We start from the raw sequence: 27,230 nt of genomic DNA, 5'->3' as shown, positions 1-27,230 counted from the left end.
GACTACTATAAAGTAATTGAGCCATCAACCTGCCATGTTAGGAGTGGGACAGAATATTTGTTCCAAATTCTTTACCTGATTTAGGTGTGTATGCTCATAGCCTGGTGTTGTGGGTTGGGTTTTTTTCTAATTTATTTTAATTTGATTGAAAGCACAAGACTGTTGTCAGGAAAGTGAGCTCTAGGCTAATACATACACTAGCATTAAGTCAGGCTTTGGGTAGATCTAACGTCTTCGGTGTGTACACAGTGGACTAGGAGTTTGCAGCCTCTTTGATGAACAGAAGTGCAGTTTTTTAGCATTGGTAGGGCATTGCAAATTAGTGGTGTATCTGTAAGTAACATGTTCTGATTTTGATGTACTAGGTTTTCTTTGCCTAATTCCCCACACGGTGGAACAAATCTTTTCTTGACCAGCACGGATATGTAAACCTTTTCAAGATGGTTAAGAACCATGGTGAAGAACCAAGTGGAATGACAAGTGAGGAAACTTACTTTTACTTCTAACTAATTCTGCTGCCATTATGTTATTTCTTTACCTCATGTAAGTCAGCTTTTTTAGATGAGAAATCAATAGCTGAAATCAAGTAGGTATTCTTATCCTTAGGAAGACTTATATTTGAGCTCAACTTGGCATGTTGGGTAAAATGTTAGCTGTGCTTAATCTACTAAAAACAATTATGTGTATTGCTCAGTGTTAAAACTTTGCTTAAAGTTGTATCATCTGTGAGTAAAATACCAATTCTAATTTCTGTTCTGATCATTCCTTTGTCAGGAGGGAGCATCCACTTCTGTTGACGTCTAATTTGTGTGTTTGAAAGTATGGTTTCCTGATAGAAAAGTGCATTGTATTTTTTAACAGCGGATCTTTATTAAATGTGCCATCAGCGGTGGTTTTGGAAAGATGAGAAGGGACCTACTGTGGGGCAACTCAGTGAAGCTGAAAATGTAAGTTCTATGCTATTACTATTTTATTTGAATTGCAAATACAGATTTTTTTTTTGTTTCCGGTCTCCAGCACGTCAGTATATATGTGTGTTTTTTAAAAGCCAGAAGATTCAAATGAACATTACATGATAAATATTTTATGTAGTTTGAAATTTAAAAATTGTTTAAAAACCCCAAAAAGCAAAACCAAAAGCAAACCAAAACAAACAAAAAACCCCAATCCCAAACCCAACCTCTTTTATACGTATGGAGTTAACTTCCTTAAATTGATCAGAGAAATTTAAAAACATATACAAATCAGGCAGCTTTGGTCATATTGGTTGAATGTTACATTGTGTCAAGGCTGGAGGCTTTCTTTGTCCTTAAAAAAGGAAGAGAAGTAATATTGATAACTTACTTGTCCTTTGAACTTGATGACAGTTAAACCAGAAATGTCGCATGCGGCTGTAAACCTTAAGTAGTGGTTAGAATGTTTTTCTGGTCTGTTTGCTTAAAAAATAAGTTCTTGTAATGACTTTGAAAAAATATATTTACTGCTGATTGTTTCCCAGTGCAGTATCTCTGATTTAAAGAGCTTTGTGAATACTTTGATATCAGCCATCTAACTCACTTAAAAAGTAGTTTAGACTCACTTAAAAAGCAGTTTAGTATATTTCTTCCTTTATTATGTGTTCTGTCTCTTCTTGAATACTGTTTCCTTCTCTTCCTATACTTGAGATTGTATGCGTAATAGGACTTGCAGTCAGTCCACTTGAGAGTTTTGACACAACTTGAAAATGCAAGCTACCATGTGTGGTTTCTAAGATGACATCTGAGTGTAAAAGACGTATAAGATGTGTCAGGACTTCATCAGATCTTTATTCAGCAACTGCAGATACGTTTTCATACTACACTGAAAATAAAACAAAAATGCACATCTCAAGCCTCAGATTTACATTGCTTTTCCAGAAAATTTAGAACAGTCAGATGGTGCCTAATACTGTTTTACAGTAGCTTTTGTTTGATTTTGTAAAAATACAGTTCTTCAACAATATATAGCGGTTCTTAGAAAGCAGGGGGGAATTTCTAGCTTTTGCTATGGAAGACAAAAGATGTGTAGCTGGACAAATTTAATGTAGCCTCAGTGTAAACATGACTCGTGCCTTTTAGCTTAATTTTAGAAAATGTATTTGTAGCCTGATTATTTTTAATTTCTTCAAAGTTCTAGGAGAATTCTTCACAGCAAGTTTGCTGATAGAACAGTACTGGTTAGCAACGTGATGGCTTGTGTATGACAAGTCTATGTTTGCAATTATTTCCTAACATAAATGAAATCTTAGAACTTTTAAAAATAACAGATTTGGTTTTAGAGGGACTTGAGGATTTTTTTCCCCCTTAGATTTTTTTGTTTGGATGGTTTAAATGTTTTGAATTCTTTAGATTATATGTCATAAGAAAGAGTACACTTTGAATTTTTCTAAGGACAACTTAAAATTAAGTTAAAGTTACAGTTTGGTTTACCTATGTGGGAGCCTGGAGGGTTTGGGGTTTTTTTTTTTAATATTTTTTTCCCCTTAATGTGAGGAGTCTGACCAGAATGACTATTATACTCCCGCTATTTTGGGTTAATTTCTTTTATGGACAGTTGTATTAATGAAAATAAAATGGACCCTTTTGGAACATGTGTCTGCAAGGGAATGACTTGATTTAAATTCACTCCATGCTTTATGGAAGAATTTTCTTCTATATTTTCCTCAGACTGTAATGTTGTATCAATTAGTTTATCAATTTAGTTACGAGAGTGCAAAAACTGGAGAGAGAGGGGGGAAAAAAGCTTGCATATTTTTCCTCTTCTGTATAACCGACAGACACTTTGTATTTGTTGGAAACATTGGTCATCTTTCTTCCTTTCCCCTAGGAAATTATAAACACATTCTTAGAACTAGTTTATGAAATGTTTGGTTTTCCTTTCACTGGAAAGGAAGGTTGAATGTTGTTAGTAAGATGCTGGGATTGAGACTTGAGATCTCGGTCCATCCTCTTGCTGTGCCAGGTCGGCCACTTCTCTACACTTCATTGTTCTGTCTGTCAAACAGAAAAGAAGAATGTGTTGCCTTAGGTTGATTACGTCGGTGCCTGCCTGTTTCTGTAGTGACTGGCTTTCCTGTAGTGGATGCTGATCTCTGGCTATGTGTGTCTGTGCCTACAGAATGTCTGCGATGCATCCATCTAGCTCCTTAGGGGTAGCAGTACTGGAACAGGCAACAGCTGAGGCTCATAATCTACCATCAGAAATAAACTGGCCAGCTAGAAAGATGATGATGTTAAAGCACCCTGACCTGACAAGTCTACTTTTTCTCTTCTAGGTTAGTAGGGTTTGAAAATTACGTTATTTTGTAGAGAATGCTGGTATCTTAATAGCTCTTTTATTTCTGAGATTGCTTAATTTGGAAGGTAGTTTTTATACGGGCAGATTTTTGTACATATGCTTGTTGTGGTAGTTGAAATAAATTGGGAGGAGATCCTTAATGTCAGGAGGTATGTATTTCTGAAGAACTGTGAGTGAAGAGGTGCTTGTGGATTTTGTTTTGCTTTGTTTTTAAAGGTGAAGTTGAGACTGCCACAGGAGTATTGTTTTTCATCAGTGCTGAAATGAAACAGCTGTTTGCTCTAATTGGATGTGTGTCCAACAGCAGTACCCAGAACTGACTAGCGAACCTCCGAGTATATTGCAGCCTCTGGCTAATTGTCTAGAATTCCCTTTCAGTGTGTTCAGCTGAGCCCTGCTCTTCTAAATCATTATGTTATTACAACTCAATTTTCATCTTGGGGGAGAAAAAAACACCTCATCCACAGCAAACTACAGGCTGATTCATATTATGTTATCCAGAACTAACGAATATAGCTGACCTGCAAGTCTGGCTATTGGGTTATTCAAAATTATTTCCTTTTAAATAGTAAACTAATTTTCAAAAAGAGAAACTTGAATATCTGAAAAGGCAAGTCCCTAGATAAAATCCTCTGTAAAGTTCAGGGCATGCTCTTAAAAGCAAGTGAAAATTATTCCTTTCAGCTGAGCATGTTAGTGTTCTCCTTTATGTAATACAGTAGTGTGCTTTGTATGTGCGCAGGCATCTATTTTTATATACTTTTATTGGGCTTGGTAATATCAACGGAAGATATCGTCCAGGAATCTGTCCAGGAATTTCATTGAAAATACTGTGGTAAACAACGGAGATTCTGTCAAAATATCTGTCTGCGATACTGGCCATGGTAAATACCTTATTTAAATGAAATCCTGGGCAATGCTGATCTATGTTTTTGATACGTTTAACAATTTCTATAATTTTACTAAGAAGTTAGATGGAGAGACGGGACAAAATGTGGATCTGTGCATTGCCTTAGCAAACATGGATGTAGTGGGAGTCACCAAGGTTTTGACCTGTGTGTAAATTCTCAGGTGACCTGTGTCTTTTTCCCTTCTGCCTTCTTTTCCCTTCTGTGATTAATTGTGATAAATAGTTTAGGCTTCAATAATCCTGAAGCAGTACAGTGTAAATTCACTGATTGACATTCATGCAGACTGAAGTGAGTGGCTTCGTTAGGTCATTAGAGTAAGACATCCTAATATATAGTGGGATACACAGCCTAATGCAGGAAATACATTGGGAAGGGAATATCCTGTAGTGAAGTGAGGCAATCGATTGTTGAAAGTCCTAGCTACAGAGCGTGTTTTTCAGTGGCAGGTCCTTACAGGATTGATCTTTATAAGCGAGTCAGTTTAAAACATTGACAACACTTGGAGTGTTCTGCTTAAAGTCTCTTGGTGCTCAGTTATGTCAAGGTGCATGAATACCTTTCTCCCTTGCAGGACCTTTTCTTTGTCACTGAACCTGTTTCAGTGAGGAGCAATCACATTTTTTAGCACTGACACATTGTGTGAAGTTAGGTCTCAACCTGTTTTACTGGCTGGAGGATGAATCAATTACATACAAATTTGAAAAACATGACTTGTTATAACTTTTTTTTAATTGTTTTGCTTGAATACTTTTTCGTGACAGCAAAGAATGGTGTAAGGATGGCTAATGAGAGAGGTGAACCAAAAAAAGTGTAGTGAAAAAAAACAGCTGTGATTGTCCCAGCTCAGTCTGGCTAACTAGCCTCTTCCACTGTTGTTTCTCCTTTATTTTTGGAAGTCCACTTCTTCCTTTTCCTGTGTATTGTTTTCCTTGAGCATTTCAGACTTCCTTGACCTCTTCATTGTTTCAGACATCTGTCCCATTTGTCTTTCTAAGGTCCATGTACATATGGTAGCAACTCATGGGATCCTGGAGTTGTCTTACATAAATTTCTATGACTTGGGAATGTAACAGTCCACGCTTTTCTAAATGATACTTCTCTTGGTTGCTGGAAGAGATTGCTAGAGAATAATGGAGAAGTGCTGTCCAAATCTGGCACTGATGTGGCATCGTCATTTGTGTGCCAGTGATCTAGGGAGAGAAGGAGTAAGTGAACTCGGAAGTGCTGCCATTGATTTACCTGCACATGTTATGAATTGGTCATCACTGGCAAAATGATCTTTATCTAGAAAACAGGTATTTTGTGGCCTACTCAGTAACTGTTATCGCTAAATAGTGACTCTTTGCTATAATTAACTTCAGATTCTCAGCCTTATCAAGGTTTGCTAGTCTTCTGAATAATTCTTTGTAAAAATTATAAATTAGTTTATTATAAGCATCACTAGAACACCACAGAGCCTTCATGTTATTTGATATAAAGAAAAAGTGAGTTCATGCCATACCCTGTGCTTTTACTTCAATTAATAATTGCTTTCCTTTTCTATACAAGATTAATGCAGTAATTGCAGTTATTATAGATGCCATAATGTTTTGACTAGATGTATTCAAAGGCTTTATGGCAGAATTGGTGGGGGGGTGGACAGAAGCCTCTTCTTGCTTTATGGCTTATAAAGCTGTAAAATGTTTTTAACAATTTAAAAAAACCCCACACAGGCTGAGGTTGTCACTTCTGGATGTCATCTGGTTCAACCCACCTGCTCAAGCAGGGTCACCTTGAAGCAGGTTGCTCAGGGCCATGTTCAGTCAGGTTTTGAGAATCTGTATGGTTGGAGACTCCACAACCTCTCCGGGCAACCTATGCCAGTGTTCGAACATTGAAGAACTCCAACTGTTTACTCTTAAAAGATCGGGGCGGGGGGGGAGTCATGAAGGACTTCTGGAAGATTTGGAGATGTCTGTTATGTTTTCCAGTACTTTTGTAAGAGGAGCAAAATTTCTGAATTTTAACAGAATATAAGCGTTCCATAATGTTAACTGTCATCAGTAGGTGTTAGCAGAGGAATATTTGTGAACTAGCTGCCTTGCATTGCTTCCTTTACTTTTCCGGATTTTTCTTTTAAACTCCATTTTATTTGTTCTCTCTTCCAGACACAGATTCAATATCTAGTTAGTTGGAAAATAAGGCTGCTATTTAGCTGTCAGCCATTTGAAAAGAAGAAAGGCAGCCTTCTAGAAAATGTCTTCCTGGATGCTTATGTATTTTTTTTATCTTTTAGCTATCTAAATAGGAGACATGGAAATGTGACTGTGTATTTTCCTAAAATTTCTCTGTTCTCTTTTTTTCCAGGTCTGCTATTTCTGTTATGTGTATCCCAGATATGAGAGGGTTTTTTGTGATTTCTGAGCTTGGTGCTATCAGCCTCATGTGAACAAACTAAAACAAAAAGCAAGCTGATTTTTAGAAAACAAAATGCCACGAAGAAGGAAAACTGGTGGGAGTCCTACTTGGAAGAATGGCAATTCTGACAGAACTGCTGTTGCCGTATCCCAAGGGGACCCAAGCCGCTCAGTGTCACCAGCAGTGCATAGTGTCAGTAAGGAAGAGCTCTTCAACAGCATGTCAGAAATGTTTTCTGACTTAGATCCTAGTGTGGTTTATATGGTTCTGTCTGAATGTGATTTTAAAGGTAAATAATGTACAGTTGGCATTACAGTTTTGTTCCATACGCAAACAGCTCTTAACTAGGGTGACTCCAGAAAAGTTGGTGTGGGTGTTGCAAGTGTATTTGTGACTTTAGTTTTTAATGTGTAGGTGAGTCATAATATTTTGAAATTTTATAGCTCTTTCCATGCAAGATTCTCCAAGTTTGACAACGTTTCTGTGAGACTGGTAATTTGCAGTAGCAGTGTGCTCCATAAATGGAGGTACAGTTTAAGAGGCGTGTTCTGTGACACAGAGCAGGCAGTTGTAGAGTTGTGAGGAGAATCTGTTTTTTCCAATTAGTTTCTGTGCCATATCTGCTAGATGCATAAACTGTTTCTGCAGGAGAGGTATTTTATGTTCTAGATCACAATTTTTTAAGACAGTAGTACACCGTATGTGGTCCTGGCAGCATTTGCTTTTCCTAAATACTTGAATTGAGCTTTTGTTCTACTTTCTATTTTGCACTGTCATCTTGTCATCTCCACTGAGGATTAGTTTTTGCAGGATAAATTGTGTTTGTCATGTTGAATTCTCTGCAGCCTCGCTTGGACTGTGTTTCTCCCTGTGTATTCTGCCAAGCTACATACCCACCTCTCCTGACAGATTGTTTTCATGTCTGTGCCCAGTCCTTCCCATGCTTTTGTGGTTTTGAAATTCTTCTATATACAAGTTCATTCGCTTATAATAAAAGTAATGGATGAGATGCTGGATAGCAATATCTGAGGAATTATTTGGCAGGGGAATAAGTCATATATGGAGCATTTTAATCAATCTGTATGCATATGATCACATGTGATTAGCTGAGATTTTTCTAGGACTATTGGCAAAGAAGGCAGAGCTTGGCATTTTTTTATATGTATGAAAGCTAGGTAGCCATTAAAAAGGACTCCTTTTATTGCCGCTTTTACAGCAATAAATTGTATGGAGTTTATAACTTAATAGCTCCTTCATGTTTGTTGCTATGATTGTTATTCCTTTTAAAATTAAAATTGATAGAATTACTGATTCATGCTTTGAACTCTTAATAAGATTTACCTTTATCAAAATAACAGATTTATCTAGAAGCTTATTGGAGAATTCAGTAAACATGCTGAGTTCATTATTGTGTTGTACTATTAATAATAGTTTAAAAATTGAAATATTAGCATCTTTTCATATAAGTAATAATAAGTTGCTCTCATATAGTAGAGAAGATGGAAGGACAAGGAAGATTTTATTTAACGTGTGCAGAAATAGTTGCACTTCAATGGACTTAGACTTTTTGCTACACTGTCTTTCAGGAAAACAGAAACTTACCTTTAGCACTCAGATGATACTTGTGCCAGGTTTTCATTTTGTTCATGTTGATCACAGGCAACCTATACTCCATTTAGTGGCTTTACAAAGAATTAACGCAGATACTGGATTTTTCAGACTATATTAGGTGTGACATTTTCTGTTGGGCTTAGCCATAACAAACGTATTTTGCATACTTTTATTTCTTTAGTCCAGTAGTGTTTTTCAGTTCATTTTACACTATTTCGCCTGTATGAATAGGTTAGAAACGAGTATCCATTTAAACACCGAGTTCTGATTTTTTTTTCCAGTTAAACTTAATTTTTATACACTATTTCCTTAGTAATTTTTATGCTTATTTGGTTATTATTTTGCCATATGTCTGTACTGAGTTCTGCCTTTACCTCTAATGAGGAACAGATCAAGGAGTTGCAGAAGGTGTGTTAAAAGATGAATTGGTGAACTGTCTTTTGGTTGTCTCTTTAGTTGTGATAAATACTCCTTCAAGTAAAAAAATTGCATTCACATCAGCTTGTGTGTGTTCAGTTGACCATGCTTTATTCTCTTTACCTTATTCAACAGTAGAAAACGCTATGGATTATCTGCTAGAGCTGTCCACCCACGCCAAAGGAGTAGCATCTTCAAAAACCTTGGGTTTTGATTCAGTAGCATCACCACTAGCTCTTGTTAATCAGCAAAGATCTGTTGCAAATGAAAGAATGGGGGAAAGTACTGCAGAACAAAGTAATTCTGAAGAAGAAAAAGAAAAGGTCCTATCACCTGATGTGCAGCGGACTGAAGAACTGGATTCTTTAATAGAAAATCCCTTTCAGAGTTACTGCTTGAGTGATGAATTGCCTAATTCTGCAAATTACCAAATAGTACATAAACACTCTGTGGAACATGATGGCTTTAATGAATTTCCTGAGTGGGAAAAATCTGATTCAGGTTGCAATGTCCTACTTTTTCCACAGCAAACAGGGGCAAATAATGAGGTTTTAGAAAACTACTGCTGTTCTCAGCCACCAGTGAGTCAGCTGAGTGTCCAGCCAAGCTCACCAGCTGCATCAGACACTTTTGCACAGATATTGGAAGATTCTGATTTGTCAGAAAAATGTGTTCAACATGATGTAGCTTCAGAAGTCTGTAAACAATCGAATGGAGAAATATCACGTGGAAATTCTGAACAGACACAGGGTACTGTTTTGGATCAAAAAAGTGTGACTGCTGCTTCTGGTGAGTCCTCCCAAAGACCTCTGGAACTTGGAGTAGCTGTCACTGGAAATCCTAATTCAGGGTGCCTGGAACAGCATGAAGAGGTAGTGACTGCCTTTAACAGCCATGAGAGCATTTCTCTTCCAGAGGCCTATGTCTCTCTTGAAACATCCAGTTTCAAAACACCCAAACCTGCAGATTTTCAGCAAACTCAGCAGGGTTATAACTTAAATTTTTCTACACTGTCATGTCAACCTCAGCAACACTGGAATCTCATGGCTCCTGTGTTTTATCCATCCAGTGGAAGTCACAGCTTTGTAGCTCCTGCGGTTGTCAGTCCAGGGCAGTGGAGACCTGTTTCAGACTATAGGACTTTGGAAAAAGGACTTTTTTTTTCCTCTCCAGTGGTTTCAAATGCCTGGGATAGCAACCCTTCTCTGAAGGTATGGGGAAATCAAGATAGAAACTCAAAATTGAACCTCTCGCAAGCACAGCAGCCACCTGTTTGTCACATGATGAAAAAAAAGATGCACCTTATAGGTCAAGTACTTGTTCTTCTCAGAGGTGTTCCAGGATCAGGAAAATCATATTTGGCAAGGTAGAACATCTATATTGTAAGCTTCTAAAAGAAATCGCTTAATTGTGTACAGGATTTAATGCAGGCAGAGGCAATTTTCTGACATTTGTAAATAGTTATGCTTATACCCTAATTGCCAGCTACATGGTACATGCAGATGATGAGTAGTAATAATTGCAGAGAGCTGAGTTGCTTGCAGCTCCTTGACCTCTAGTGGAAATTTGAAATAGGAGGGGTTAGCTTTAACTTCTGTCACTAGCCAAAGGAGTTTATGTCAGCAGAGGATTATTGCAGTAGTATTACATCTGCTGTGTTCTTTCAGTCCCTGTTCATTTCGGGTGTTTCCTTCCAATAACATGGATGGAAATATGCCAGCTCTTTAAAGGCAAAAATTCCCCTTCCACTGCTGGATTTCTTTTGTGTAAGTAGTACGTGTGGAGCTTCTTGGGTTGAATTCTTGATTTCTTTTCTAACTCTCCAAAAGCCTAGATTGAGCTTAGACTCCTTCGGCTGGCACCTCAAGTATTTTGTGCAATTAAGACTGTATGTGTGAAAGTATGTCACTAGATGTAGATGGAAGAATACCTCCCTTGTTGTTTTGAAATGAGACTTGTAGGGAACCTCTGTCAGCTCTTTCCCCTAGATATCCTCAGCCTTTGGAAATGGAGTGAAATTATTATACTTTGCCTGGAGGGTGATTTTTTTTCCCCTTACCTAAATTTGCTGCTTCCATTCCAAATAATCTTGGTTTTGTGCAAGAGACTAAATACATATATGTATGGTAGCAGATATCAGTGCTGGGGAGGAGAAGGGGGGGAAAGCTATTTACTTCTTGATCTTTCACAGGACTTTGCTTGAGGATAACCCAGGTGGAATCATTCTTAGTACTGATGATTACTTTTATAAACATGGACAATACCATTATGATCCCGATTGCTTAGGGGAAGCACATGACTGGAACAGGAAACGAGGTGAGAAATAAATAAGGGATTAGCTTACTTGTTTACAGTTCAGTGCTTGTGTGCTGTTTAAAAAGCTGCCTGTCTTGTAATGCCTGTGTCACAGGACAAGCATTTATCCCATCATAGAAGTATTTTTTCATATGTGTGTGGAAAAAGAATATGAGCACAAACTCAGCAGTCATCTGTCCATTGTGTGTTTTGCAATTAAAAATGCCAGTGTCTTTGTGAAAAGATTGTCCTCAGATTTTGTCATGGTATGTATTATGGGTTGTGTCCCATTTCTGGAGTGGTAATCTGTACCATCTCCCAGAAATATTTCTTCTGAGATGAGCCATTATATATGCATACGCAATAAGTAATGACGATGTTGATACAAATAACAGTTACACAGATATTTTCCTGTTCTTGATTATTTTTTGTCCTGAGCACTAAATTGTTGGCGAATTTAAAACAAAATTATAAGAGCAAGACAGAATCAATGATTTTTTTTTTTTTCCCCCATAATCGGTGTATTTTTTGGTAGTGGCTCCTGCTAAGCTCACCATAGAACAACTCTTTTTAAGCTTGTACTTGCTAAATTTGAACCATGATCACTTTGCTACTGTCAAATTTCTAACCAGTGGAGAAATGGGTTAGTAAGAAATGTGTGATTCCACGATAACCGTGATTGTTCAGACGCATTGTAACTTAGCTACAGAAACATGGTGCTGTATCTCAAAGCTAGTGATTCTAAACATTTCATTACTATGTATTTAAATTACAATAATTCTTTTGATTTTTCATATTTTATACAGTTTACAGAGTGGACTAATCTTAAGACTGTTATAAAGCCAAGAATTTTGTATGCAACAAAGAAGTCCACTTTAAGGTGATCATGTAGTTTTTTTTAGTTTAATTTACTGGTTGATTAGTCATCTTGGTGCATTTTACATCTGCATTTTCATTCCTTGATTATCATACATACATTAATTCAAAAGAATAATGCCATATCTCAGTAGCTTTACATGTGAGGGGGGAATTTCTAAAATAAAAGCGGGCCTTGAAACAGATCAAGCTGTGGTAAGAGTTTACACAGTGGTTAATCATTATGGATTATCTACTTAAAAAAATATTACAAGTCTAGAGAATTAGTATAAATGTTACGTGTCCACCCTATTATAACGGAATTAACTATATCACATTCTTTTGTACATGTGTGTCTTTCAGCCAAAGAAGCATTTGAAATGAGAATCTCTCCTATAATAATAGACAACACAAACATACAAGCATGGGAGATGAAGCCTTATGTTACTTTGGTTAGTATTACAATTTGATCAATGTGAAAAGGGATTATTGACCAGCATGGCAGCAACATATGTTTTAAAATGAGATTGTCTTTCTCAGTCTAGCTGTTTTTCCAGAAGGAAGTCTGGAGTAAAAAAAAAAGTGTTACATGGAATCATAGTACCCAGTGTCATATTCTGTGCACGTCTGAGTATTGACCTGGCCTAGTTTCCAAGTGACAAAGCCAAGTGCTTTGCACTTGGGAGCAAAAATAAATATTGTTGAGGAAACTGAATTCTGTTCCTCTTTTATATGATCAGTAAAATTATAAGCTACTTTTAAAATATAATCAGCACTAATTAATGAGTGATGTTTGATGCTTCATGAAACTTGAAAACTCATTCTTGGTTTCATCCTAAATATGACATAGAGGCAGATACCAGCTGATGAGTTGGAGGGCTAGACTTATCAAATGTTGCTAGCTTGCTTGAAGTTACACAGATTTACTTAATAATTTTTATTGAAGTGATGTAATCAAAATAATGCACCTGCACTATTTTATGTTAGTAGTGTAGTGCTTTTATTTAGTGACTAAAAGTGACCAGCTTTTATTTAGTACTAAGTAAATGCAATCTACGTTTAAATTCCAAAGTTATGTTTAATGATTTAAATAACTTGGGGAACTCTGTTATAGGTTTCTCATACTCCAGTTTTCTGGAGCTTCTCACCTTTTTGCTTAATCATTTCTAGATGGGCATCAGCACTTTTAGACTCTAGCTCTTACTTTATTGTTGATCATTCATCATTTTGGTTGATGAATATTTAATTCATCAATAAATTCATAAATAAATATTAAATAACTTAATATTTATTTATGCTTACAGAACTGCATTATTTTATAAAATGGGTTCCGATTAACAGAAATAATATATTGGAAGGAATATTATAAAGTAGATCTGGGATTTCTCCTACCGTGGTACAGAAACACATCAGAGAGTCTAGTGTATAGAACTGACAGCTTTTGAGCAGATAGTCTACATATGCTGCGTGTGGTAATGGATTAGTGAGCAGTGGGACTTAACACAGATAATTTTTATTAATAATTTTTTTATTTTATTATCCTTGAATTTATTAACAATTGTCAGATTAATTTCATAAATTAAGTCCTTGATTTTGCTGTATACTGAAATAAAGATACAACAAAAGTTCTTCTAGGAAGTGCAGGGTTTGGTAAGGTGATAAGAATTTTTTCTGAAAACAGGAACAGGGAGAAATGGCACAGTACTCACAGTGTTTGTCCTGATCAGACTTTGGGCTCCTTTTCTGTCATGATGAGACTAGACCATATAAGGACCATTTACTTGCAGCCCACTCAAGTTTCCCACATGGCAGAAAGGCTGTCCACAATAGCTGTGTTAATGTAACTGAATCGCTTGTTTTGGAACTGGCTCACATCTGGTCAGCTCTGAATGTAAGCAGTGAGCTCTTTGTCTTGGAGAGGCGGTGTAGACATGTGCATACTATACCTGGAAGGACGAGATGTTCTGCAGTCTTGACTCAGAGGAGGTAGAACATTTAAAGGGATGAAAGAAAATAGTGATTTTTTTTTTTTCTGTGATCATGGCACACATTTAATTTTGTAGTAAAAGATGCATATACATGTTTTTAAAAATCTCCATTTATATAATCAGAAGTGAAACACTGAACTAAAGTATGTTATTCCAAATGTTTAATTGGTTTCAAAAAATACAAAAAACATCTTTAAAGAAGCGGGCTATACATGTTGTGTGCTTTTTCATAGAAATAAGAAATGGGTGATGTTGCTTGTTCTGTTTTATATCTGTTTTATTCAGGCTCAGCAGTTCAAATACAAAGTCATGTTCCGAGAACCAGACACTTGGTGGAAGTTTAAACCAAAAGAACTTGAAAGGTAAAAATGTAAAGGAAAATTTCATATTAGATTGTATATCTTTCACAGTCTATGAACTACGATTTTTAAAAAGGTATCGCTTAGTACAGTGGCTGGTGAAGTAGCAAGATACCAGTCAAGATTTTTGCGATAATAAGTAGCTTTTTAATTTTTTTTCCTACAATATTAACTTCTGTGAGATTTTATATGTACTATGAGATTTTTTTTCTGTCACTTTATTCTAATCACATACAAAAGATACTATTAGCAATAGATATTATGTAACGTTTTCATGATTGCAGTTCTTTTGCATTTAAGGTACAGTGACTGCTCCTTTGGGTTCCTGAGGTTGCAAAAATTATGTCAGTTTGGGGCTGTTTTTGCATCTGGCTGGTCTGTTGCCTTACTTGAAATGTTTCTGCTGTCACTGAGTTTAAGGCAATCAGCACCTCATGGCCTGAGAGGGACAAACCCATGTGCATCACCATTGTTGTTTACCTCTTCTTTAGCAGGACCTTCTACAGAGTCATCAAGCCATTACTTAGAGCCAAAATAGGCAAGATGTAAACCCTATATAAGTGAATAATAAAGTAGCTAGAAGATTGGCTGGATGCCAGGTTCAAAGGGTTTGATCAGTAGTGGTTCAAAGTCCAAGAGGAGGCTGATGTCCCTCTAGGATGAATAGTAGGGCCACTATTATTTAATGTCCTTTTTATGACTTGGATGTTGCGACAGAGTGCACTCTCAGCAGATTTGCAGATGATACTGAATTGAGCAAGAGTAATTTGTTCAGCCTTAAGAAGAAAGGAAGAATCGTATTGTTGTCTTCAGCTACCTTTTGGGAGGTTATAGAGAAGACTAAAAAGATCTCTTCTGAGAATTGTGCAAGGATAGGACAAAACAAACATAAGCAAGTTGGAACTTGGGAAATTTTGATTACATAAAAGAAAAAAACCTAAACCTTTTCTTTGAAAGGATGGTCAGGCACTGAAAGAGGCTGCCCAGAGAGTTTGTAGACTTTCAGTCATTAGGGATATTCAGAATTTGACAAGACAAAGCTCTGTACAACCTGATCTAGCTGTACCTCATCTGAGTAGGAGGCTGGACTATGTGACCTCCAGAGGTCCCTTTCAATGTGAATTATTTTGTGATTTCATAATATCTGTTGTCATCTGAATTTGCATGCTTAGCTTAAGGTTGGCCACTTTTCAAGCGAGGTAAGGGAAGATTATTTTCTTTCCTAAAATAGAACTTACACGTTTTCTCCTGTACCTTCAATTTCTGTTTTGCCATCTTTGGCAGGATTCACTTGTTCTGGGTGGAACTGCTGCAGAGCACATTGCTAGCTGGTGTTTAACAGAGTCAGTGAAAATTCCTAGTCAAAGGGTGACCAGAATAATAGGTGAATAGGTTTTCCTCAAGACTCAAGGAGTTCTTAGTTTAGCAAAACCAGAGAAGGAAGACTGAATTCAGAAATTTTCTGTACCCAGTTTGATATCCTGCATCGCTGTCAGGATCTGATATGGTGTGTTTCTGATACTTGTTTGAAGAAGATGCATTATTGGTACAGTTTTAGATTTTAGTATTAGGCAAAACATCCTATTGCAGAACAGGGCCACCAGGTGGGGTGGAGAAGTCAAGCGGAGCCACGATTTGTCTGAGATTCCCTGTTTGGAATGCCTTAGTGCACTGATACAGAAAGAATTGCTGTTTCACAGCTTTTGCCATGGCCCCCTGAATTCTCTGGTTAGTCTTGCTGTAAACTTATTATAATTAAATTATTATTAAATTATTCTTTTCTGTCATTGTAATATACAAATCTGAAATGTTTCTTTTCTTTTTTTTTTTTAATTTGTAGGCGAAACATTCATGGTGTATCTAAAGAAAAGATCAAAAGAATGTTGGAACGGTATGAACGCTGCCTTACTGTTAGTTCAATATTGGATTCTTCAGTCCCAGACAAATCAGAAACTGCTGGATGGAGTGAAGATCCTTGTCAGGAGGAAAGCCATAGGTTAGATTCTTTTACTAGCTTTGTAGTCTCAAATAAAAGGCTAAAAATGCAAACTTCATAGCAACGGAACCTGGATAATGCTGTTCAACAGTGCATGCATTAAAAAAATTAGTTAAATAATAAAAAGAAATACACTACATAGTTTTCTTAATTTTTAAGAATTTCAGGATTTCTAGAAATGAGCAGTCAAGGGGTCTAGTCAACTTTCCAATGCTTTTTGAAAACCTCCCAGTATGGCTGTGTGTTACTTTTCAATGAGCCAATCTTGACTGACTTTCTCTTATCTTAGAAATGTGCTCTTGGATGTATGTTGTAGATACAAAACACTTAAAATCTATAAAATGGTTTTCAGAAGAATGTAGTCCCAAATACGAGCAAATTACTATTTCTGAGTCTGTGTTTTGGTATTAGATGATGTCTTTGTGGTAGAACGTGGATTCTTTGTGCAGTAGTAATGAGTTATCTACTTGCTCTTGAGTATATTTAATTTAGACTTGTCTGGATTTGTGTTGGTTGTATATACTACTATTTTGTAGTGGCTAATCTGACTAATGCTGTATATGCATTATAACTGCATAGGAAATCAGATTTTATTGTAGTTATTATTTCATTTGTTTTTTGCATGCTTAATGTATTTCAAATGAAGTGGGCACTGATGATTAATGGAATGTAGTTGATTGTGAAAAATGGTATGACAAGAAATGGCACATCCTCTCCTAGTGAACTTCTAGACTTTCTTTAGCATTGAGCCATCAGGAAAGAGCAACAGTCATTAAATAAAAGCATATTTACCAGGTTTGCTGATCTGAAGGAGGAAATGTCTGGCAGCAGAGTGCTTCAGTGCATAACTGAATGCTGGGAATGGGGGAAAATAGACTCCTGAGAAAGTATTCTTAGCCCCATGCTGAAGTAAAAAAGGGATACTTACCAAGGAAAGTTCTGCTTTGCTTAGCTGCTTCTTTTTTATAAAGGAGTGTTGAGGTTAGGGCTAAGTCATCTTAAATTTGTTTTCCTCTCACTAGAGTTCCTCAGCTGGATGATTAGTGTCCTAAAAGGTGGTTTCTGGTCTGTAATTTGAAAATATTAAATAGTCAAGCCAAAATTAAATATGTGGACAAGTGCTTAAAGAAGGTTTGAAATGGGTTTATCTTTCATTCCAATTTGTCTTTCAGAAAGAGGGAGGCACATTCTGATGTAAAGGAAGAAAAACCTTTTGTTTCTGATGTGGAGCCTCTTGAATTAGCTGAAGACGATAAAACTTTTCCCAGGACTTCTCTAACGTTAGAAAGTAACTGTGATCCTGAACGTTTTCAGAAAGAGGAAAAAGAAATGGAAAATATCTTGGTGGAACACAATTCTGAGAACAGTACTGTTCAAGATGACTTGGATGTTTATTTATCAGATTGTGTAGAAAAAGAACTGTCCTTGGAGAAGAAAGAAGAAAAGGGAGAAAAAGTAGAAAAAAATACTGAAACAGATATGGATGAGGTTGATGTGACCATGACTGACGAGACTGTGTGCTTGCATACAGGAGGAGTTGAGGAACACAGTGATAACAACATTCTCAGAGTTCAAACTGAAGTTGAACAATCTGGCGAAATACGTACAGAACCAAAATCAACACAAAGTAAAAACATAGTGGAACCAAGCAGTTCAGCTTTTGACACGTCAGGAAAACCAGAACTACTGAACTTTCTGGGTGACTGGCCTGTAGAACAAACAATGGGACAAAGAGTCAAAAGAGCTAGAAGACTAGAAAAATCTTCTCTGAAGAGCGATACAGAAGGTAAAACTCCCAGTCAGCAGCATCCTGAGTTAGGAAAAGAGCAAACGGGCCTGCCTGGGACCTGTACTGTTGAAAAAGGACGTGAGGAAGAAAATCTAGCCTCTAGCTGTTCCTCTGTTAGTTCAGATAAAGTCACACCAGAATTGCAAATGATAGGACATTGGCCTGTCTCAGGTTCATTAGAACAGAGACAACAAAGATCAAGGAGAATGAGAAAGACAAGTCTAAATCAGTCCGATGAAGGTAGAAATACTGAAGGTGACATTAATAGAAATGCTCTTGAGACTGTAGATGTGCTTCGTGGGACACCTGTGAACACTGCAGAGCAACCAGATACAAAGAGTTTGCATATGCACCAACCTGAAACAGTAGCTAGTGAAACAGTAGGTGAGAAAAAACCCCAGCCAAATAAGAGAATAAGGAAACATCACAAATTAGCCCTCACTTTTACAAACAACAATTTGCTCCATCCCAAAGAAGAGGAGCACTTGTCTATGCTTAATGCAGCAGAAGAGAAACATGACACATGCTCACATAGACAAAAAAATAGCCATTCACAGACTGAATCACAGGACTTTGCTGTCCTGTGGAGGTTAGAAAAGAAAATGCTTTTTCCTGAGACTACCAAAGTATTGCATGGCAGACTAGACGGCTTCAAACCCAAAGATGTAGATAATGCCTCAGATTCTCAGGAAAAAGTACCCTATCGAGTTATGTATGATAAAAGTACACTTGTGGAAGAAAGTGAACTTATCAGTATTGATGAGTCTGAAAAGCTAAATATGCTATGTAAGCTCTTTGAGTCTGTTTCATTTGAAGCTCTGAAAGATCTGTATGAAAGATGTAACAAAGATATAGACTGGGCCACAGGTCTGCTGTTAGACTCTGATGAAAAGTTATGCAAAGATGTTGATACTGAATGCTTTCAAATAAGAGAAGCTGAGCCAGTTGTTGCAGACCTTGATTTCAAGGCGAGTACAAACTATGGTGAGAATCTCAAAGACTGCAAACAAATGCCACAAATAATTGGGGCTGGTGATATCTCTGAGCCTTCGGAAGACAAGAACTCATCACTTAGCATTGCAGAAAGTAGGGCTACCAAGTCAACTGTGACAGATGCTGATGTGTCTGACTTGTTGACTGCTACCTCATTGAATGATTCGTCGGAACTGAAAAATTCTGGAGATGCAGCCCTTAGAACTGACACAGGCAGCTCAGCAGCAGGTATCATTGAGCCATCCGTTTCAGGAAAGCAGAAGATAGAGTCTGAGAGTCCTGTTGAAGAAACTGTAAATAAGCCATCAGTCTCACAACTTGATGCAGGTTTATGTATACCCATGACTTTGCCTCATGGTCCTAACACAACTTCTACCAATTTGAAATTTGAATTAAATAACGAAAGTGACAGTAACCCTTCAGAAAGCAATGCAGAGAATTCCAAAGCAACTGCTTTGTTACTGGAAATGGATCACGCACCTCTGGTGAGTCCTAGGAGTGATAAAGAAACCCAGGGGAGTTCCAGGGAGAGATGTGGTAAAGAAGAAATTGAAACTCCAAGCTGGGATGAAACTAAAGCCAAGATACAAAGCCCTATACCAGCATCACATGAAGCCTTCAATATAGATTGCCTAGAACTAACATTACCTCCTGAACTGGCACTCCAACTGAAAGAAATATTTGGGCCTGTTGGCATTGATGCAGGTATGGGCATAATTATATCCATATTTTTATGAAAAAATTCAGTTTGGGTAAGAAAACCTTTCTTCCTTTGCCTGTGCTTTTTTCCCTTCATGCTTGATTTTTAGGGAACAGATTTGCACAATTCCTCGTGATACTGTTGTTTGCTGTTGTTAATCCAAAAATGGAACTGAACTAAGCGTGGCAAAAAATATAAATGCAGTAGTGCTACCTTCTGCCTTTATCTTTCTGTATATGCATGTACTTTAAAAGCATAAGAAAATATGTTAGCTTATATGCATTTTGAGGAACAGGCCTTTGAGCCTATATTCAGACTCTGAAGGGATATTAAGATGATGAAGAAAATGCAAATTATGACTGGTTAGGAAAAAAAGAAAAAAAAGCTTTAGGCATCAGTTAAATTGGGGAAGGAGAAAATGAATGGTTTAGAGAGAAGATAAAGTGTGGCTGTACTTAAAAGATGAAAACAGGCTATTCTGCTGAGAGACTATGATGAAGGAAGCCATAAGCAGCTTGAACATGCATCGCAAAAGTTAAAGACTGATAGAAAAAGGAAGAAAAGAAAACACAAGGAATATATGGCTTGTTTGTTGTCTCTCTTTTTTCCTTTTCTTTTTTTTTTTTTCTTTTTTATCTTTTCTCCTGAAGATTACTTGATGTGAAACCCTGGGTACCTGATTTATTGGTGGGTTTGACTGCTGGCCTCTTTGCCTTCCGTGCCTACCTCCTCAAAAAAAAAACCTGTTTGTTTTTGATAGCAGAAAGGTGTTTTATTGTGTCTGAAATATGCCCTGCCTTTTAATTTGATATATATGTACTTCTTGCCATTTTATTTTTGAAAGGGTGAGAAACAATATCAGAAAGATCTCTTAAGGAAAAGATATATCATTATGATACCATGATAATTCCTCCTGTTTCCTTTAGCGTTAGAGGGGATACTTGGAGTTTGCTTCTCTGAGTCTGTGTGTTTGAAAGGAGGGATGTGACTGCTGTTGGGCAGTGGCGAGTATGTTGTGTTACATAAAAGCAGTTGCCTGTGGATTGCAATAAAATAGGAGGAATCACGGTTTCACAAATGAAAATGTGTTGTAAATTAACAGGGGCTTTGTCAAAGGAGGTTCTGCTAGAAAAATGGAAAAAAGGAGGAAAAATGTAGTTGTTCAGGTAGTCATATTTCAACAAGCTACAATTAATGTTAACTTGTTTTTCCTACCCTTTCTGAGTTTTTGAACACCAGCTGATGAATTCTGTGTGGCATGTTTGGTTTTTTTTTTAACTTGGCAGTTGCTGAATTTTTTTCCAGGAATGAGTTTGTGCAGAATCTCCAGAATTCAAATTAGTAAGTCTAGGCTACTGTACTTTAATTGCTTAGATAAATTTTTATAGAATGCTTTAACAAATGTATTTTCTTTCTTCCATAAGGATCACTAACTGTTGAGGATTGTGTGGTTCATATTGATATGAATTTGGCAAGAGTGATTCATGAAAAATGGAAAGAATCTATTTTGGTTAGTAGATTTCTTGCTTATGATATGGTATGGCATGCTTGCGCTTTGCAGACCATTTGTCTCCTTATGTGTTGGTCTAAATGTGTAAGATATAAGTATCTTTGCGAGAACGATGATAAAATACAATAGTGGTTAGTAAAATATGTGGAGTATATCAGCATGTCATAATCATCAGAGCTGTTGAAAGACAGGTTAAAAGATGAAGAAACTGCATGTCATGAGTGCCTCATCACGAAACCAAGATTCTTAAACAAGAATGATCATAATGCCCAATTTCACTACAAGATTGATCAAAAATTCCACTGGCCAAAAATCATTACTGGCTTTTTGACATGTAAGAAGCATTATTTTATGAATAATTATGTATACAAAACATCTCTATGTACATTAATTGAGAAGAGTTCTCTAACCTCCGTTCCTTCTTAGCCTTATGAAACTTGGAATGCTTTTTGGCAAAATTTTTGTTTGGTTTATTTAATTAAGGTTATGAAATCTTAGTAGTGGGGCACGTTCCTCTAGCTTCATGTGTTTTCGGAAAGATAGTTCTATCAAACTTCACTTTGTAATTATTTTTCTTAAATATATTTCTTTTAAAATATCCAGTCTTTGAGAAATACTGTGAGACATTATTTTGAAGCTGGTTTACTTAGAAGCTAACACTTGCGAAGCTTCACTGCAAAATTTATACCTTACTTATAACATTCATGGTTTTACTATTTTTATTTAGAAGCGTCAGAGGAGAGATGAATCATGTAAGTTGTTTGCAGAAGGTATGTTATGTATTTCTCTTAATTGTAAAAAATACTTCAGTAAGGTTGCAAATATTCTGTCTATTGAAAAATGAGGGATTCATTTATTAAGCTAAGCCCTTGGTTCTGTTTACCATTTTCTTACGGAGGTGTGTGGGGAAAAGTAAGTTAATTATAAGCAGAATCACTAGTCCCAGGTAGATACAAGCAAAAGCCTATCATTTGTGTACTTCAGAGAACTTAAAGAGACGCTCCGTCTGTTCAGTAGGACTTCTGTAATCTCTGCAGCAAGAAAAGGTGCGGCCAGAGAATTACTAGCAGAATAAGATTTCTGCAGGTGAGGGGAAGGAGGTCAGGAATACAACATTCACATGTTGTTGTCCTTGTCAGAGGAATTGACTGTAGCAGGAGGATGTATGTCCTTGCTCAAAAAGTATTAAAATCTCTAGCAATCTAGTTTTCATTCAGCTCCCAGAAGAAATGTCCCTCTACAGCAGAACCCCACTACTCTTGCATGGGACCTGGGTGAAGACTTGGATTGCAATGTGGGTGCAAACTCTCCACTCGAATGGCCAAACAGTGCTCTTAGCATTAACTCATAGAAGTGTAAAACCATATTGTTAAGCATCTGTCCTTAAGTTGTAGAGGAAAGGCAGGTAAATGTGTAAACACGAGTCAATAATTCTCTTACAAAAGCAAACAAACCTCCCCACTTAACGTATGTGCAAGGTAATTTTCAGCTGTAAATGTGTCTTGGCACGAAATTTTGGCATGAAAATTTGGTGAGGGAGTCTGATGGTTTGCTTTTGTTTTACAAAACAGATAAAGATCATCAAACATTCTTTGGAAAATACAAGTGAGGAAGGTGAAAACAATGTGTTGTTTTCTGTTTTTAGCATTAATAATACTGTTTTAACAAAACCTAAACCATCTAGGTTGAAAAACTTAATTATTTCAGCTTTGCTTGTATAAATAAGCTAATAATTGTTTTATTTGTCACCTCATTTTTATTGCTTTTGAAGGTCCTACTGTGATTCAGCAGATAGATACAGATGACTCAGAAATGCTGTTATCTCAGAATGCAGACAGTAAAATACAGAAGAAAAAAACGAGCTGGGTTTCAGGCTCATCTAATGACATACAGACTAAAAAACCAGCAACATCAGACGTTTTTCCTTTTATGGATCACTGGAATGCTCAGATTCAGAAAGTTTCTCTCAGACAAATAATTTCCGAAGAAATAGCTATGCAGGAGAAACAGGACCTGGTATGGATAGCACCAGTTTTTTATGCAGTTTAAATTAGTTACTATTAATGAAGCAGAATATATCTTACCTGGTGACTCATCTTTGTGCTGCTGATTACAGCCTGAATTCATGAGACAAATGCATGCCAATTAGTATTGTTGATTACTGTGATACAGGAGTTTGCTTGTGGTAGATGTTTCTGTTTTAAAAATATAAATCTCATTTTAAAATGTGGTATTTTGATTGTTTCACAAACAGATCATGGTGCATTTCACTATACAGGTTAGCATTTGTGTTCAGTTGAATTGCTTTTGGATTGCTCACCTAAAAACAAAGATCAGTGTGATTTCCCACACTTTTTATTGGGAAAGCAATATCAAAAAAAGTTCTTAATTAGCTCCATGCCTTGTTTGTTTAGAAGTGGATTGAATTGATGTTAGTATTTTTTGTAAGGAGAACCCACAACATTCCTAACAGATGACACATTAAAAGAAGTACTTGAGGTTAATCTCAAACAGGTTTCTGTACCCACTTGTCAGAAAATAGTAATTTTTTAAAAGACTTTTATCAATACTGTATCTTCCACACAGTTCCCATACCCTGTCTGGTTGGCATGTGTATAATAGTGCCCTCTGCTGCCCGGCAGTTGTTCAGAACAGGCATTTTTATTTGTAATTGTCTCTGCTAAGTAGCTGTCCTAAAAAAGAGGAGCTTTGTTTCTACTGGTGTAGAAAGTTGGATGGATTAGCCTGTACTTTGAAAGAATGGCTTGTGGATTCTTTCTTTGAACTGCATGTATGTGGCTTACTGATAATAACAACTGTGATGTCCACAGCTTTATTTTCAGTTTGGATCCATGGAGCTTGGCTTTGTGTTGACCACTTTTTTTTTTTTTTTTTAAATCTGAGTATTGGAATGATCAGTCGGATTTATTCTGGGCTGTAATTATGTTTTCTTCTTAGCATGACTTCACAAATATGAATATTTATTACAGTACTGCTTCAGATACACCAAAACAAAATTATTTATGCTGTTCAATAATAAAATGTTGGTTCAACCCCAGGCCCTCAATGTAGAGTAGAGAGGTGGACTTTGCACAAGCTCAACATCGGACTAGAGAGACTAGCAGGGAATGCATTCCAAAAGTTAAAATTCCTCCTAAAAAATCCTTGGTTTGCTTTGTCCAAGTTATGAGGGAGCTCCAGCTGAGTTACTTCAAACAACTGCAGAGTACTGCAGTGATGTCTGCAGGTGAAACTCACCTGTCCCTACTTTATTCTCATCGAATCAGTGTGGCAGGCTGATACTGGCATGTTGTCACTGCTGTGGGTGCATACCTACTGAGTAGATTTTTTTTGAAATCTGAACAAATAATAGTAAAGTTGGAATGGCTTTGCTGTTACTATATTTTGTTCTAATCAAAAACTTGTAATATTTTTCCTTTGTCTTCTGGGTAGAATCGTGTTCCTTCTATGGCTAGAAAAGACTGTGCCGCTAAACTAAAGGAGAAGCAACTTTTTGAGATGTTTCCAACTATTAATCAAAGTTTCTTAATGGATGTCTTCAAGGACAACAAGTAAGAAATCTTTAAAGTTCTTTGTAAAAATGGTGCTCAGTAACACTCTGTAGTACACAGTTACTGTCTTAAATATTGAGTTAAGATACTGCTAAAGAATGGGTTTTTCCAAACTAGCACACTTTTTGTAGATCTAAATAAAGGCAAAACTAGCTGGTCTTAAAAGCAAAAAGGGCATAAAAACTCTATGCGTAGACTTGTTTGGTTTTTGGGGGAGTAGGCAGTTTCTCTCATTGGGAGAAGAATGTCTCTGGCTATTGACATCAGACTGACTGCCAGTGGAACTGCGTATTTGCTTGAGCTGAGGTTTAAATCAAGTGGGATAAATTAGTGGGGATGGTAATAGTGGGTTCACAGAAAATGGCATCCACCCAGGAGGAACATCACCTGATGTTAGCTGTGAGTACTTTCAGGGTTACTACAGCAGCTCTGAAGGAATGAGCCATGTCTCCATCTCTTCCTGCCTGCTGACGTTCTCTTTCTCTTTTCTGCATTATATTTCTGGGGTATGTGGTTACCTTCTTAAATCCAAGTTCCTGAGAACTGAACTTTTTTTCAAGAGAAACTTCTTTTTTCATCCTTGGCCAACTGAATATCTGTCTCTACATATGGGTTTGCATGCCTGTTTGTCAGTCTTTCTGCTTGTCCAGCTTGTTATCAAAACCTTTCCTTGTTGGGATGTTTAAAATACGTCCTTCATCCATCTCTACAGCTCTAACATTTCACCATCTCTTGTTTTTCACGCTCTAAATTCTCTTCCTAGTGTTGCCTTTCCCAAAATCTATCTTTACTTTTGATCAGTCTTCCTCTTGTCTGCTTACTGAACAGCAAGAAGAATAAAGAAGAAAGAGGGCTTATTAGAAATCTGATGGCAACTGATGTCCTATTCTTATTTCATTAAATTTAATAACAAAGCTTGACTGGAAATAAAAGGATTTTCCTGCATAATGGTTTCAGAAAACTAGCTAGTTTTAAACTAGTTTGTACTGTCTAACCCTGACGAGAGAAGATTTAAGATGAAGTAACTTATCCAGCCCAAAAAGCAGTGTTTACTTCTAAACTAATTTCTGTTTGATTAAGGTAGGATGCAATTTACTTCAGTATTTCATTGTCCTTTTAATATTCAAGTGCCCCTCAATTACATTTCCAAATCAACCAAGACTGCATGTGTGTTGATGCCAGTAATGCAGTACAGTGAGTCTACAAGCCTTTTTGTAATAAGGTGGAAAACTCCATTTCAGTGCTTTATTTCCATTGTCATCTATTTCTGTAACAATATCAAGGTTTGTAACATGCATTTTAATAAATGTAGCAGCTATTAAAGTATTTGTAAAGTCACAGATTTTACTTATCCTTTACAGCTACTCTTTAGAACAAACTGAACAGTTTCTGAACTGTGTTCTGGAGGCAGATCCTGTAAAAACAGTTATAGCTCAAGAAAGCGTTCAGCAAAATGAAATTGTTTCTTCCTACAGTGCTGCAAAGAACCGGGAGAAGAAGGTATTTTTTTTTTTTTAAATAGTAGTTACAAACATATCCAAAGCTATGTTAATGAAAACACCCTACAATGCATACTTAGCTTCAATGTTGCAAATTCCTACAGGCAAAAAAAAGTAAGGAAGAGGATGATCCTTTGAGGGAAGTATTTCAAGATTTTGAGTATCCACAATATGATGATTTAAGAGCAGAAGCTTTTTGTCACCAGCAAAAGAGACAGGAATGTTTGAAAAAGGCTGGGGAGGCCTATCGCATGGGTATGAAGTCTGTGGCAGCATTTTATGCACATCAGGTAAATGTAAATATTGTGCTTTTTGCTTGAATTTAGAGAGGTACTTAAATACTGAATTGGAAGTGATAAGAACAATGTTGTGCCTACTAGAGTTGATAAATTTGCTCAATTGCTGTTCCCTGTGTAAGTGTTATGTCGAGAATCACCTTACAAGTAAAATCCCTTTCACTAGTAATGATACTGATACAGGAAGCTAATGTAACCAAATTTAGTGCGAGACCTCATGAAATGAGATCCATCCGCAGGTCCTGAAGGAACTGGCGGATGAAGTTGCTAAGCCACTATCCATCGTATTTGAGAAGTCGTGGCAGTCCGGTGAAGTTCCCACCGACTGGAAAAGGGGAAACATAACCCCCATTTTTAAAAAGGGAAAAAAGGAAGACCCAGGGAACTACAGGCCTGTCAGTCTCACCTCTGTGCCTGGGAAGATCATGAAACAGATCCTCCTGGAAGCTATGCACATGGAGGACAGGGAGGTGATTCGAGACAGCCAGCATGGCTTCACCAAGGGCAAGTCCTGCCTGACTAACCTAGTGGCCTTCTATGATGGAGTGACTACATCAGTGGACATGGGAAGGGCTACAGATGTCATCTGTCTGGACCTCTGTAAGGCCTTTGACACGGTCCCCCACAACATCCTTCTCTCTAGACTGGAGAGGTATAGATTTGATGGGTGGACTGTCCGGTGGGTGAGGAATTGGTTAGATGGTCGCATCCAGAGGGTAGTGGTCAA

The 27,230-nt window shown here is 37.0% G+C and overlaps 1 protein-coding gene across 1 annotated transcript in view; it reads left to right on the top strand.

Moving 5' to 3' along the window:
• Positions 1 to 370: 370 nt before the first annotated feature.
• Positions 371 to 27,230, top strand: part of N4BP2 (NEDD4 binding protein 2) — a 37,632-nt gene continuing 10,772 nt past the window's right edge. The window contains exons 1-15 of the mRNA XM_009332447.1: positions 371 to 480; positions 775 to 947; positions 6,573 to 6,912; positions 8,787 to 10,017; positions 10,843 to 10,967; positions 12,165 to 12,253; positions 14,075 to 14,151; positions 15,989 to 16,144; positions 17,317 to 19,631; positions 21,051 to 21,136; positions 21,864 to 21,906; positions 22,908 to 23,152; positions 24,590 to 24,708; positions 26,070 to 26,208; positions 26,312 to 26,497. Of these exons, the coding sequence (XP_009330722.1) occupies positions 6,696 to 6,912; positions 8,787 to 10,017; positions 10,843 to 10,967; positions 12,165 to 12,253; positions 14,075 to 14,151; positions 15,989 to 16,144; positions 17,317 to 19,631; positions 21,051 to 21,136; positions 21,864 to 21,906; positions 22,908 to 23,152; positions 24,590 to 24,708; positions 26,070 to 26,208; positions 26,312 to 26,497 (5,028 nt within the window). The 5' untranslated portion in view covers positions 371 to 480; positions 775 to 947; positions 6,573 to 6,695. The remainder of the gene's footprint in view (positions 481 to 774; positions 948 to 6,572; positions 6,913 to 8,786; positions 10,018 to 10,842; positions 10,968 to 12,164; positions 12,254 to 14,074; positions 14,152 to 15,988; positions 16,145 to 17,316; positions 19,632 to 21,050; positions 21,137 to 21,863; positions 21,907 to 22,907; positions 23,153 to 24,589; positions 24,709 to 26,069; positions 26,209 to 26,311; positions 26,498 to 27,230) is intronic.

This window comes from Pygoscelis adeliae, unplaced genomic scaffold, assembly GCF_000699105.1.
Source record: "Pygoscelis adeliae isolate BGI_AS28 unplaced genomic scaffold, ASM69910v1 Scaffold59, whole genome shotgun sequence".
NCBI classification, from domain to species: domain Eukaryota; kingdom Metazoa; phylum Chordata; class Aves; order Sphenisciformes; family Spheniscidae; genus Pygoscelis; species Pygoscelis adeliae.
Note: the sequence above shows the minus strand (reverse complement) of the source record. Positions and strands in the feature narration are given on the sequence as shown.